Source organism: Oncorhynchus masou, chromosome 16 (genome assembly GCF_036934945.1).
Source record: "Oncorhynchus masou masou isolate Uvic2021 chromosome 16, UVic_Omas_1.1, whole genome shotgun sequence".
Taxonomy (NCBI): domain Eukaryota; kingdom Metazoa; phylum Chordata; class Actinopteri; order Salmoniformes; family Salmonidae; genus Oncorhynchus; species Oncorhynchus masou.
Window position 1 is genome coordinate 29,128,585 of NC_088227.1, and position 15,415 is coordinate 29,143,999.

The 15,415-nt window shown below is 41.6% G+C and overlaps 1 protein-coding gene across 10 annotated transcripts in view; it reads left to right on the forward strand.

Moving 5' to 3' along the window:
- The window catches only part of LOC135557796 (1-phosphatidylinositol 4,5-bisphosphate phosphodiesterase beta-1-like), a 232,148-nt gene that overhangs the window by 49,463 nt on the left and 167,270 nt on the right, over window positions 1-15,415 (forward strand). For all 10 annotated transcript variants that reach the window (XM_064991408.1, XM_064991409.1, XM_064991410.1 and 7 more), the window contains exon 3: window positions 1,879-1,947. In XM_064991408.1, coding sequence (XP_064847480.1) covers window positions 1,879-1,947 — 69 coding nt within the window. The remainder of the gene's footprint in view (window positions 1-1,878; window positions 1,948-15,415) is intronic.

Consider the following 15,415-nt stretch of genomic DNA (forward strand, 5'->3'; position numbering starts at 1 on the left):
GTGTCTAAGTGTGTGAATCCACTGTTTGGCAGGACATCAGTCCATTTAGGAATACGTGTTACCTACTTGTGGCCTAATTGTTATTGTACGACAGTGAGTGTTATTGTACGACAGTGAGTGTGTTAATGTACGAAAGTGAGTGTTATTGTACGACAGTGAGTGTGTTAATGTACGACAGTGAGTGTTATTGTACGACAGTGAGTGTGTTAATGTACGAAAGTGAGTGTTATTGTACGACAGTGAGTGTTACTGTACGACAGTGAGTGTTACTGTACGACAGTGAGTGTTATTGTACGACAGTGAGTGTTATTGTACGACAGTGAGTGTGTTAATGTACGAAAGTGAGTGTTATTGTACGACAGTGAGTGTTACTGTACGACAGTGAGTGTTACTGTACGACAGTGAGTGTTATTGTACGACAGTGAGTGTTATTGTACGACAGTGAGTGTGTTATTGTACGACAGTGAGTGTTATTGTACGACAGTGAGTGTTATTGTACGACAGTGAGTGTTATTGTACGACAGTGAGTGTGTTATTGTACGACAGTGAGTGTTACTGTACGACAGTGAGTGTTATTGTACGACAGTGAGTGTGTTATTGTACGACAGTGAGTGTTATTGTACAACAGTGAGTGTGTTAATGTACGACAGTGAGTGTGTTAATGTACGACAGTGAGTGTTATTGTACGACAGTGAGTGTGTTAATGTACGACAGTGAGTGTTATTGTACGACAGTGAGTGTGTTAATGTACGACAGTGAGTGTGTTAATGTACGACAGTGAGTGTTATTGTACGACAGTGAGTGTGTTAATGTACGACAGTGAGTGTTATTGTACGACAGTGAGTGTTACTGTACGACAGTGAGTGTTATTAGTGAGTGTTATTATGCGACAGTGAGTGTTACTGTACGACAGTGAGTGTTATTTGTACGACAGTGAGTGTGTTAATGTATGACAGTGACAGTGAGTGTGTTAATATGCGACAGTGAGTGTGCGACAGTGAGTGTTATTGTACGACAGTGAGTGTGTTAATGTACGACAGTGAGTGTTACTGTACGACAGTGAGTGTTATTGTACGACAGTGAGTGTTACTGTACGACAGTGAGTGTTATTGTACGACAGTGAGTGTGTTAATGTATGACAGTGAGTGTTATTGTATGACAGTGAGTGTTAATGTACGACAGTGAGTGTTATTGTACGACAGTGAGTGTTATTGTATGACAGTGAGTGTTATTGTACGACAGTGAGTGTTATTGTACGACAGTGAGTGTTATTGTACGACAGTGAGTGTGTTAATGTACGACAGTGAGTGTGTTAATGTACGACAGTGAGTGTTATTGTACGACAGTGAGTGTGTTAATGTACGACAGTGAGTGTTATTGTACGACAGTGAGTGTTACTGTACGACAGTGAGTGTGTTAATGTACGACAGTGAGTGTTATTGTACGACAGTGAGTGTTACTGTACGACAGTGAGTGTGTTATTTTTTTAAACCTTTATTTAACTAGGCAAGTCAGTTAAGAAAAAAATCTTATTTTCATTGACGGCCTGGGAACAATGGGTGAACTGCCTTGTTTAGGGGCAGAACGACAGATTTTCACCTTGTCAGCTCGGTGATTCAATCTAGCAACCTTTCAGTTACGAGTCCAACGCTCTAACCACTAGGCTACCTGCCGACCCATACGATAGTGAGTGTGTCATTGTACGACAGTGAATGTTTGTGTTTCTAGACTAGGTGACACACATCTCATCCTCTCCAAAGGGTTCCCCCAGGCAACAAAGGCTGATGTGTTTCCTATCCACTATCTTACACACACACCCACTGGACAAACCCACATGTGACTGAATCTTACCACTCTATTTCTGTTGCTTGTTTATAGGACACTGATCTCCTGGACGTTGCCTACATCAAGGACGCCAGGAATGGAAAATGCACAAAAACGCCAAAGGTAAGTCAGTCGGGCCAGTGACTTCTGCTCAGTGCACGATTCAAATAGATCCAGATCAAGCAGACCATTTCTGATCTTTTTTCCACTAATTCCACTAAAAAGATCGCATCAGATCTTTTCACATCAGATCTTTTTCAGAACTGATCTGATTAGTCAAAAGAAAAATTGGTAAAAAAAAAAAAAAATCAGAATTGGGCTTCCTGTCTAAACACAGCCTTATTGTCTTTCTGCCAAAAACTCAGTTCCAAAGTTTATGACAGGGCTTTATGAGAAATACTGGAAGGCAGACAAGCTAATAGGATATATAACAGGGCTTTATGAGAAATACTGGAAGACGGACAAGCTAATAGGATATATAACAGGGTTTTATGAGAAATACTGGAAGACAGAAAAGCTAATAGGATATATAACAGGGCTTTATGAGAAATACTGGAAGACAGACAAGCTAATAGGATATATAACAGGGTTTTATGAGAAATACTGGAAGACAGACAAGCTAATAGGATTTTTTTTTAGTTTTATGTAGGCTGGACAGGAATATGAGGTGAAAGAGGAAGAGAGAGACAGAGACACAGACATTTTAATATATCTTCAGATGGATACAGAACTGGATATCACTGTACAATGGTGTGTGTGTGTGTGTGTGTGTGTGTGTGTGTGTGTGTGTGTGTGTGTGTGTGTGTGTGTGTGTTGCTATGTAACAGGCACTACTTCAAACGAGGCACAGCTTAGTGTTATTGAGCAATGTCATGGCCTTGGGTGTGTCTGAGTGTCGCATTCTGGCTACAGCTGCTACACCAGGAGTCAAGGAGACTTCGACATAACGACCGTTGGCACGAATCACTAATTGCTATTGGAAACAACAACATATTAAATTGTAGTATTTGGATGGAATGGCCCTTTGTGATGCTCTCCTTCTAAGAGCAGACTGAAGAGCAGACAGCCTGCTAATGATGCATACCAACACACTGGCAGCTGTTGCTTTTGACGCCAAACTGAATTTTAGTTGGTTGTGACCAATCTCATAGGAATATGTACGCATTCTCACATTGGCAAACTATCTGCAACCGTCAGAGAATCTGTCAGGCATATTTGGCTCTCTGGCCATTCATGCCTCACTTTAAAGGCCATTAATGCCTCACTTTAAAGGTGCAATATGTAAAAATGTCCTAGTTCCAAAAATTCTAATAGTTCGCCTAATTTCAGTTTATGTGACAAAACAAGCAGTGCAGAGAATCATTGTATCATCTAAACCGCTGTGAAATATATTTTCAATAACCAAAAATATTGTATTTTCAGCTGTTTGAAGCTGGTGTACAGAGACGCAAGTGTAAGAGATGGTGTAAGAGATGCAAAAACTAAACTAAAGAACGGGAAGCATAGAAATAGCGTACATAGAACAGATTTACCACTTCTTAGACTTGCTTTCAATGAGTTTGGTCAGGTCACCCGAAAAGTTAAATATTGCAGCTTTAATCAATCAAAATTATATATAAAGCCCTTCTAACTCTACCTCTATCTTTACCTCTATCTAAATCAAATCAAATCAAATTTCAGCCTGTACCTCAGCCTCTACCTCTACCACAGCCTCTACATCAAATCAAATCACATTTATTTGTCACATATGCATGGTTAGCAGATGTTAATACGAGTGTAGCGAAATGCTTGTGCTTCTAGTTCCGATCATGCGGTAATATCAAATCAAATCAAATGTATTTATATAGCCCTTCAAACATCAGCTGATATCTCAAAGTGCTGTACAGAAACCCAGCCTAAAACCCCAAACAGCAAGCAATGCAGGTGTAGAAGCACGGTGGCTAGGAAAAACTCCATAGAAAGGCCAAAACCTAGGAGGAAACCTAGAGGAACCAGGCTATGTGGGGTGGCCAGTCCTCTTCTGGCTGTGCCGGGTGGAGATTATAACAGAACATGGCCAAGATGTTCAAATGTTCATAAATGACCAGCATGGTCAAATAATAATAATCACAGGCAGAACAGTTGAAACTGGAGCAGCAGCACGGCCAGGTTGACTGGGGACAACAAGGAGTCATCATGCCACGTAGTCCTGAGGCATGGTCCTAGGGCTCAGGTCCTCCGAGATAGAGAAAGAAAGAGAGAAAGAGAGAATTAGAGAGAGCATACTTAAATTCACACAGGATACCGGATAGGACAGGAGAAGTACACCAGATATAACAAACTGACCCTTAGCCCCCCAACACATAAACTACTGCAGCATAAATACTAGAGGTTGAGATATCTAACAAGTAATCTAACCTAACAATTTCAAAACAACTACCTTATACACACACACGTGTAAAGGAATTAATAAGAATAGGTACATAAAAATATATGAATGAGTGATGGCCAAACTGCATAGGCAGATGCAGTAGATGGTACAGAGTACAGTATATACATATGAGATGAGTAATGTAGGGTATGTAAGCATTATATAAAGTGGTGTTGTTAAAAGTGACTAGTGATACATTTATTACATCAATTTTTCCATTATTAAAGTGGCTGGAGTTGAGTCAGTATGTTGGCAGCAGCCACTCAATGTTAGTGATGGCTGTTTAACAGTCTGATGGCCTTCAGATAAAAGCTGTTTTTCAGTCTCTCGGTCCCCGCATTAATGCACCTGTCCTGACCACGCCTTCTAGATGATAGCGGGGTGAACAGGCAGTGGCTCGGGTGGTTGTTGTCCTTGATGATCTTTTTGGACTTCCTGTGACATCGGGTGGTGTAGGTGTCCTGGAGGGCAGGTAGTTTTCCCCCGGTGATGTGTTGTGCAGACCTCACTACCCTCTGGAGAGCCTTACGGTTGTGGAAGGAGCAGTTACTGTACCAGGCGGTGATGCAGCCCGACAGGATGCTCTCGATTGTGCATCTGTAAAGTTTTGTGAGTGTTTTTGGTGACAAGCCGAATTTCTTCAGCTTCCTGAGGTTGAAGAGGCGCTGCTGCGCCTTCTTCACCACGCTGTCTGGTGGTTGGACTATTTCAGTTTGTCCGTGATGAGTACGCCGATGAACTTAAAACTTTCCACCCTCTCCACTACTGTCCCGTCGATGTGGATAGGGGGTTGCTCCCTCTGCTGTTTCCTGAAGTCCACGATCATCTCCTATGTTTTGTTGACATTGAGTGTGAGGTTATTTTCCTGACACCACACTCCGAGGGCCCTCTCCTCCTCCCTTTAGGCCGTCTCATCATTGTTGGTAATCAAGCCTACCACTGTAGTGTCATCTGCAAACTTGATGATTGAGTGGGAAGCGTGCGTGGCCACGCACTCATGGGTGAACAGGGAGTACAGGAGAGGGCTGAGAAATCACCCTTGTGGGGCCCCAGTGTTGCGGATCAGCGGGGTGGAGATGTTGTTACCTACCCTAACCACCTGGGGGCAGCCCGTCAGGAGGTCCAGGACCCAGATGCACAGGGCGGAGACGAGTCCCAGGGTCTCGAGCTTATTGACGAGTTTGTAGGGTACCATGTTGTTAAATGCTGAGGTGTAGTCGATGAACAGCATTCTTACATAGGTATTCCTCTTGTCCAGATGGGTTAGGGCAGTGTGCAATGTGATTGCAATTGCGTCATCTGTGGACCTATTGGGGCGGTAAGCAAATTGGAGTGGGTCTAGGGTGTCGGGTAGAGTGGAGGTGATATGGTCCTTGACTAGTCTCTCAAAGCACTTCATGATGACGGAAGTGAGTGCTACGGGGCGGTAGTCATTTAGCTCAGTTACCTTCGCTTTCTTGGGAACAGGAACATGGTGGCCCTCTTGAAGCATGTGGGGACAGCAGACTGGGATAAAGATTGATTGAATATGTCCGTAAACAAACCAGCCAGCTGGTGTGTTTGAGTCTCTACCTCTACCTCATCCTCTACTGTACCCCTGCTAGTACCTCTATCTCAGCCTCATCCTCATTTTACAATAAAAAACAGCCAAGTCCCTGCTTCTATTATGGAAGGACACAGGGTAGATAAAAAAATATTTGTATTTATTCAACAAGGCCAGTCCCATTGAGACAAAGAGAGCCCTGGCCAAGAAGCAAAATCACAAGCACCCTAACAAATGTTTGTTTTTTAAATTATAAATAGGTTATTATGTGGGTTTGTGGGTTACTTTAATGTCCCTCGAGATGAGTGGCGTCATCTCAGACAACAGCTAGTTGTAGCAGACAGACAGAGCCAGCCCGACACAGTGTTGATGTGAGATGGGCTGTTGTGTAGTTAATGAAGGTCAGATGTGTCTAAACAGGCTTGCCAGGGATTTCACGTGTTGTCTACGTCTGGGATCTGTTTCTTACAGACACAGGCCCGCCTGGTCAGTACTGATGGAAATGCCAGGGGTATAGAAACATAGAATCTGACGATTCCATATTCTTTGTGATTAAGAACCATGTATGTTCTATAACAAACAGGTGACTTAGGAACGCCAGAGACTTGTTCATTTTAACAAGACACAACATATGTAGCATTGCACATAGAAAAGTCAAACAGAATGCTGACGATTCCATATTCTTCATAACAGACAACTGCTTGTGTTCATTGTTTGGTATACAGTGGCTTGCGAAAGTATTCACCCCCTTTGACATTTTTCCTACATTGTTGCCTTACAACCTGGAATTAACATGGATTTTGGGGAGGTTGTATCATTTAACTTACACAACATTCCTACCACTTTGAAGATGCAAAATATTTTTTATTATGAAACAAACGATTGCTGAAAAAAAACAGAAAACTTGAGCATGTATAACTATTCACCCCCCAAAGTCAATACTTTGTAGAGACACCTTTTGCTGCAATTACAGCTGCAAGTCTCTTGGGGTTTATCTCTATAAGCTTGGCACATCTAGCCACTGGGATTTTTGCCCATTTTTCAAGGCAAAACTGCTCCAGCTCCTTTAAGTTGGATGGGTTCCGCTGCTGTACAGCATTCTTTAAGTCATACCACAGATTCTCAATTGGATTGAGGTCTGGGCTTTGACTAGGCCATTCCAAGACATTTAAATGTTTCCCCTTATACCACTTGAGTGTTGCTTCATCAGTATGCTTAGGGTCATTGTCCTGCTGGAAGATGAACCGCCGTCCCAGTCTCAAATCTCTGGAAGACTGAAACAGGTTTCCCTCGAGAATTTCCTTGTATTTAGCGCCATCCATCATTTCTTCGAATTTGACCAGTTTCCCAGTCCTTGCCAATGAAAAACATCCCTACAGCATGATGCTGCCACCACCATGCTCCACTGTGGGGATGGCGTTCTCAGGGTGATGAGAGGTGTTGGGTTGCGCCAGACATAAGGTTTTCCTTGATGGCCAAAAAGCTCAATTTTAGTCTCATCTGACCAGAGTACCTTCTTCCATATGTTCGGGGAGTCTCCCACATGCCTTTTGGCGAACACCAAACATGTTTGCTTATTTTTTTCTGGCCACTCTTCCGTACAGCCCAGCTCTGTGGAGTGTACGGCTTAAAGTGGTCCTATGGACAGATACTCCAATCTCCTCTGTGGAGCTTTGCAGCTCCTTCACGGTTATCTTTGGTCTCTTTATTGCCTCTCTGATTAATGCCCTAGTTGCCTGGTCCGTGAGTTTTGGTGGGCTGCCCTCTCTTGGCAGGTTTGTTGTGGTGCCATAGTCTTTCCATTTTTTAATAATGGATGTAATGGTGCTCCGTGGGATGTTCAAAGTTTCTGATATTTTTTTTATAACCCAAACCTGATCTGTACTTCTCCACAACTTTGTCCCTAACCTGTTTGGAGAGCTCCTTGGTCTTCATAGTGCTGCTTACTTGGTGGTGCCCCTTGCTTAGTGGTGTTGCAGACTCTGTGGCCTTTCAGAACAGGTGTATATATAGTGAGATCATGTGACAGATCATGCGATCTTAGATTGGACTTTGGAATTTATTTAACTAATTATGTGACTTCTGAAGGTAATTGTTTGTAATGTTTTTACATTTTGAAACAAGTATTTTTTTTCACTTCACTAATTTGGACTATTTTGTGTCTATTGCATGAAATCCACATAAAATCAATTTAAATTACAGGTTGTAATGCAACAAAATAGGAAAAACGCCAAGGGGGGTGAATACTTTTGCAAGGCACTGTATTTTTAGCTACAGTGCCTTCAGAAATAATTACAAAATGGGATTAAAATGGATTTAATTTAACGATCTGTACCAAATATTATGTAATGTCAAAGTGAAAGATATATTAATGAGAAAAATAAAACACTAATATATCTCGATTAGATAAGTATTCAACCCCCTGAGTCATGTTAGAATTACCTTTCTGGGTAAGTCTCTCTAAGAGATTTTCGCACCTGGAATTGGGAAACATTGATCATTGCTAAACAGCCATTTTCAGGTTGCGATAGATTTTCAAGCATATTTAAGTCAAAACTGTAACTCGGCAACTCCAGTGTAGATTTGGCCTTGTGTTTTAGGTTATTATCCTGCTGAAAGCAAACAGACTGAACCAGATTTTCCTCTAAGTTTTTGCCTGTGCTTAGCTCCATTCCGTTTCTCCTTTATCCTGAAAAACTCCCCAGTCCTTAAAGATTATAAACATACCCATAACATGATGCAGCCACCACTATGCTTGTAAATATGTAGAGTGGTACTCAGTAATGTGTTGTATTGTATTTGACCCGAACATAACACTTTGTATTTAGGACAAAAAAACAAAATGCTTTGCCACATTATTTTGCAGTATTACTTTAGTTGCCAACATGATGCATGTTTTGGAATATTTGTATTCTGTACAGGCTTCCTTCTTTTCACTCTGTCAATTAGGTTAGTATTGGGAAGTAACTACAGTGCAGTGTTGTTGATCCATCCTCAGTTTTCTCCTATCACAGTCATTAAACTCTGTAACTGTTTTAATGAAACCCTGAGTGGTTTCCTTCCTCTCCGGTAACTGAGTTAGGAAGGAAATCTGTATCTTTGTAGTGACTGGGTGTATTGACACACCATCCAAACTGTAATTAATAATTTCAACATGCTCGAAGAGATATTCAACATCTGTTTGAAATTCACTGCTCAACTGAGGGACTATACAGATAATTGTATGTGTGGGGTACAGAGATGAGGTACTCATTCAAAAATCATGTTAAAGACGATTGTTGCACACAGAGTGAGTCCATGCAATTGATTATGACTTGTTAGGCACATGTTTTACTCCTGAAGTTATTTAGGCTTACCATAACAAAAGGGTTCAATACTTATTGACTCAAGATTTTTCAGCTTTTCATTTGTAATTAATTTCCACTTTGATATTATGGGGAATTGCGTGTAGGCCAGTGACTAAAACAATCTCTATTTCATTCATTTTAAATTAAGGCTGTAGCACAACAAAATGTTGGAAAAGTCAAGGGGTGTGAATACTTTCTGAAGGCACTGTCCTTTAATGGTGTGCCCATCTGAATAAGCTGATGGTCAATGTGGCTAACCGTTATCCCCCAGAGGCCTGGTCAATGGAGCAGGAGCTCTCTCTCAGCTCCACGTCTTCAGCTTGATGGGACTATTAGACCAGATTACAGTTGAGAGGGAACTGGCTGTTCCTGTCCTCGCCACTCACAGAAAATAATCTCTCTCAACCTCATAACTTAATTCTCATAATTTGATTCTCATAACTTGATTCTTCTAACTTGATCATCATAGCTTGATCCACATTACTAGATCCTCATAACTTCCTCTTCATAACACAATTCTCTTTAACTTCATAACGTTATCTACCTCCATAACTTCTCCAACTCCATTCAATATTAAGTCAATGATCTTCCTCTACGAATCACAGATTTCCCCTCCCATGGTTGGAATCATTCTCACTGCTCCCAGGGAACCAGATAGACACACTATAGGAAGATTAACACTTGAACCGCTAGGCCGCGAGGGACCCCCCCTTCAAGCTAATGAGCAGTCATTCTGACTGCAACATTCTAAAAGTGTCATTCATATATTTCATATATGCAATCGCAAAAATAATAATTTGGTTGTGTCTATGAAGGCCTTGGGTAACATTAGAATGCGATCTTTATTTTATCTCAAATAACACAATAGCATTTTAATTCGTTTATGTTACTGTAGGCTATACGTAAAAAATACAATAATAACAAACTTCAAGTGTTCAATAAATTGTATTTGTGGCGTGCCTTTGTAACAAGAATGAAACCGAAAGCATGTGTTGGAACACGATAACAGTTTTTTTTTACAACAAAATAAATATAAAAATACCCGAACCACTAATACGCATGGCCAAATTATGAAACATCAGTAGCCTAAACATAAATTATAAGCACCAAGTGGCCTTGATAAATAGTGAAACTCGGCATAAAAACAATAGTGGCATTATAATTAATATAAGTGGCGATATGACAACAGTCAAAAAATAGTAAATTATTGTCAGCGTGTGCTTATATTGTGCGCGTTTTCACTCAATGGCATGTTGGATATAATATAGCTGGTATCCCTTGTCCTAACACTTGACAACACATTTGACACACTGATATACCTTTGTTTTGTTGTTATGCACAATGGTTTCCGGTTTTCGCTTAATTGTGTTCCGTTGTCTTGTTATTCTTTGTGGATTACAACGCCTGTGCACGTGCCTTATTTTGCGCAGAGGGAGGCAGCTCCCGTCTCACTTTGTTCATGGTACCAGCCAGACTTGTTTTTTTTTGCAAGCAAATTGTTCGCGGATGACAGTGAAGTTAAGAAATTGTCCATGGTAAGATTTCTCCCCTTGCTTAAGCAAGGTCTCCGACACTCGCGCACCTGATGCTGACCATTGTGGATATTTTCCCAGATATTGAAATCCGTTTAACATGTACAATTGCGCTCGCTCTCACTGTGTAGCCTACTCCATGTAGGTCAGAGTAGACTGCTTGGATTCGGTGGACTGATATTAGGTACATACCATTTTAAGATTATAATAAGGGTGGATCAGTACAATAGAATGGCCCGCCCTGTTCTTCATTCACAATTGGTGATGACATAATTATGCGTCGTTGGCTTCCCACTCACCCATTCTCCCCATCATACTTTACTTAATTTATTTCATCTGTTGTTATACAGGATGTGTGAAATTAGTTTCGGTCCAGTTTCGAAGCAATTATCTGGGTGATTATCAGCGGGGCACTTTCAACTGTCGGAAGAGGCCCTAAAGTGGGGAGAAGGAGGGGCAACGGGGAAACAATTCAAAAAAATGAAATGCCCTCTTAAAACTGGTTAGAACTCCAGTTCTGTTTGTGATAAAGATTCTAACAACGACATTGTGTTATATAGACTTATTAAGGAAAAGTCCAAGTCAAGGATGGAGGATGGCAAGACTTTAAAGATGCCAGGGTAATAAAAATGTTTTTGACTGTTTTAGCGGTTCTAGTGTTAAAAGATATCAGCCACAATCGAGTCCCAGAGGGCTTTGACTTTCATGGATGGGAATTGTTCTTTCTCAGAAAAAGCACAGGAGAAAAGCATTCAGCCTTTCAATAGGGCGCTGTGCGTCCACTGGGTCATCATGACAGGCTTGCTCATTCTCCATGTTTATGTTCAGTCTACCCAAACCACTTCTGTACGTGTCATCTCAGTTACACTTTAGAAATATATTCTCATTGCTATCATTGAAGTACTCTTTCAAGATGTTCTTGCTATAAAGCTAACCTAACCTCACGTGATGTTCCAACAAGATCTCACAGTCTCACATCAGAATTAGACATTCATCCATGTTTCTCAAATGACACATTTCGAAGTTGTTCAGAAAGGCCACATTTAAGTTTAGGTATTAGCTTTGAATTTTTAAGGTTCGGGTTGAGTTTAGGCATTAACTCTGAATGATTAAGGAACAGGTTAAGGTTTGGGATAGGCTTGATACAAAATCTCAAAAACAATTTCCTATCGCTGGATTCAAACTTGCAGCATTTGGTACCAGAAGTAGATGTTTACGCCTATCCGCCATTCCCGTCAAGGAAAACTGAAATCTAAACTCAGCAAAAAAAGAAAGGTCCATTTTTCAGGACCCTGTCTTTCAAAGATAATTCGTAAAAATACAAATAACTTCATAGATCTTCATTGTAAAGGGTTTAAACACTGTTTCACATGCTTATTAAATGAACTACAAACAATTAATGAACATGCACCTGTGGGACGGTCGTTAAGACACTAACAGCTTACAGGCAATTAAGGTCACAGTTATGAAAACGTAGGACACTAAAGAGGCCTTTCTACTGACTCTGAAAAACACCAAAAGAAAGATGCTCAGGGTCCCTGCTCATCTGCATGAACGTGCAATAGGGATGCTGCAAGGAGGCATGAGGAGTGTGAATGTGGCCAGGGCAATAAATTGCAATGTCCGTACTGTGAGACGCCTAAGACAGCGCTACAGGGAGACAGGATTGACAGCTGATCGTCTTCGCAGTGGCAGACCACTTGTAACAACACCAGCACAGGATCGGTACATCCGAACATCACACCTGCGGGACAGGTACAGGATGGCAACTGCCTGTTGTAAGGCAGGTCCTCACCAGACAGAACCGGAAACAACGTCGCCTATGGGCACAAACCCACCGTTGCTGGACCAGACAGGACTGGCAAAAAGTGCTCTTCACTGACGAGTCATGGTTTTGTCTCACCATGGGTGATGGTCGGATTCGCGTTTATCGTCAAAGGAATGAGCGTTACACCGAGGCCTGTACTCTGGTGCGAGATCGATTTGGAGGTTGAGGGTCCGTCATGGTCTGGGGCGGTGTGTCATAGCATCATCGGACTGAGCTTGTTGTCATTGGTACATAAGCACATAACAGCTAATGCTCAAGAGCAATGACGTTGGTGCATATTACACAAACACACACACACACACACACACACACACACACACACACACACACACACACACACACACACAGGAACCTACACAAACAGGTTAATCTAGACCAAGTGAGAGGGGTGAAAATAGAGTTCTGGTGGAATTTCAATGAGAACTGTCTACAAAGGCTTTCGGCCCGCTTGGCCTGCCCTGAAAGAACCACTGTTATCTGTAGAGAAAACACACGGAGCCAGATGCTATGAAATGATGTGGTCGGTAAATCAATACCCCGTATCAGCCACAACCACACACACACAAAACAATCAGCACAGACACACAATAGTAGGGGGCTATTGAGGCCTGTTAGTTGACATTGTGGTTCTATCTACTGTACACAGCTAGTCTGAGTTAAGACAAAACACCAGGGACACTTATTGTGCTACAGGACTTTCTTCTTTACGTTCCATGGTACAACTCGGGGCCAGTCCAGAGAGAAAGGACAGGAAAGTGCTTATGTTTGCACAGTGTTCCAGTGATGTCTCTGTTTACAGCAGGGCTCTGGGTAACTAGCCAGCTCAGTGTCAGTCTGCCTGTCTGTTAGGACCGGGAATTGCCAGGGACCTCACAATACGATATTACACGATATGCATTGCGATTCTATATGTATCACAATTTACCGCGATTCTGTGTTTTTCGATTTGATTCTGTGATTTTATTGTGATTTGATGTTCAAAACATAGTGCTCACTATATGTCTTCTGCAGAGGTAAAAGAGAGAGCATGAGAACATTTGTTTTGGTCAGTCATGAAAATAAAACTCCTGTCTGTTTGTCCTCTGCAGCTCTTTAATAGGACCCAGGGGAGAGTGACCGTATGCTTCACAGTCAAAACAGGTCGCCCATATATTATGACAACATTTTCAGGCTTGTCGAAGTTCGGTAGTTGAAGTCTACGCCCCTTCGTCAGTGATTGGTCAACAGTAGGAATTCTTCAATTAAGTGTTTGTTGTCATTCAATGACAGAAGACTACTTTTCATGGACATTTTTACACTGGAGAAATACTGCACCAAACATCTTAGTTAAATGTAAAATTGCACGACTATGACCCTCTTAGCAAAAACATCAACATTTATTGCAGATTTCTTGAGTTACTTATTTTGAAAAAGTGTACTGGCTATGGTGTCTCAATAGGGACAAACCGTAATATTACGCTTCTTGTGTAATGTAATCTTTAAATCCCAAAACTCAATTCTGTTTACATTGAGAGTATGCTTGTGTTGCGATATCCAAAGCGTGCCACTTGGAATGCATGGCCAATGCTTCATTCTAAGTGGTATATGCCAGTGATAGTGGACATTGAAGCAGAGCTTATGTGTTGTCATGGAAGTTAAAGGCCTGTAATGGATAATAGATAATAGACGTCAGTATTTCCTTTCATCTGTGACCTCTGTGGTCCGCCGTGGTCGATGAAAGAGGGGGTCACAGCGGGAGGATTCAGCCATTACGATCAGGAACCTTTCAAGCATATTAATCCCCCGAGTAACAGACAAACAGACAGACAGACAGACAGACAGACAGACAGACAGACAGACAGACAAACAGACAAACAGACATACCTTTAGAGCCCTCACTGTCTACTGAGGTTGTCACTAGTTACCACAGCCACAAAGTCACAAACCCTGCCCATTTAGACAATTTCTCTTCTTAAAATGTGATTTAAACCTATCCCTATCCCTAACTGTACCTCTAACCCTAAATTAAGACCAAACAGTCCATTTCTGTTTTAATACATTTTTACAATATAGCCAATTGTGACCGACCGGCTCGATTTGGTCTTATGTAGCAAAATTTTAAATTGTGTGTTTTACAGTGGATAAAAGTATAGACTCAGAGCTAGAAAATGGTACATTACTTCCATAAACTACAGTTGAAGGACAATGGGAAAGTAATTCTGCTTTGAAAGTTGATCAACTTGAAACCTCACTGTTGAGAAAATGGCCCTTGAATGTTTTGGTAAACCTACTGGGAAAGGGGGATACCTAGACAGTTGTACAACTGAATGCATGGGATTCAATCCAACAACCTTTCGGTTACTGGCCCAACGCTTTAACCACTAGGCTACCTGCCAGAGAGCTCTTCTTTGTCTACACCCATTCAACATCATTCAAACCCTCTTAAGACTTTGCCCCGCCCATCTCTTTAAGGATTTACTTGTGAGTCCATGTACTTAACAACCAATGTTTCAAGACTAAAGGCTAGTTTATACCACGGGTGTATTCGTAAATTCAATCTGGAGTGCCAGTGTGCGCCCTGGGCGTTTGTAAACTCAGAGCATTGTCAGATTGTCTGTTCCTAAATTCAGAGTGTTCAGAGCGCACACTTGACTCTCTGGCTGAGGAGTAGGGTTGATCCGAGAGTTCTGACCTAACAACAGCAGTCAAGCTCCCAAGCTAACTGGCTAACGTTGGCTAGCTTGCTAGCTACTTCCAGACATATGAGAGAACAGCTCACTCTGACCATTTTATTCACCCTAGCAAAGCTAGCAAAGCTGGTTAGGCTGTTTTCATGTTATCCAGAGCGTTGGTGACTATAACTGTGCTGCTGGCAACAATTTAATTGAGATTTTTCTGCCGACGTTTACTGACACCGGCCATATTCAACAGGTGTTGAGCGTTCGAACAATA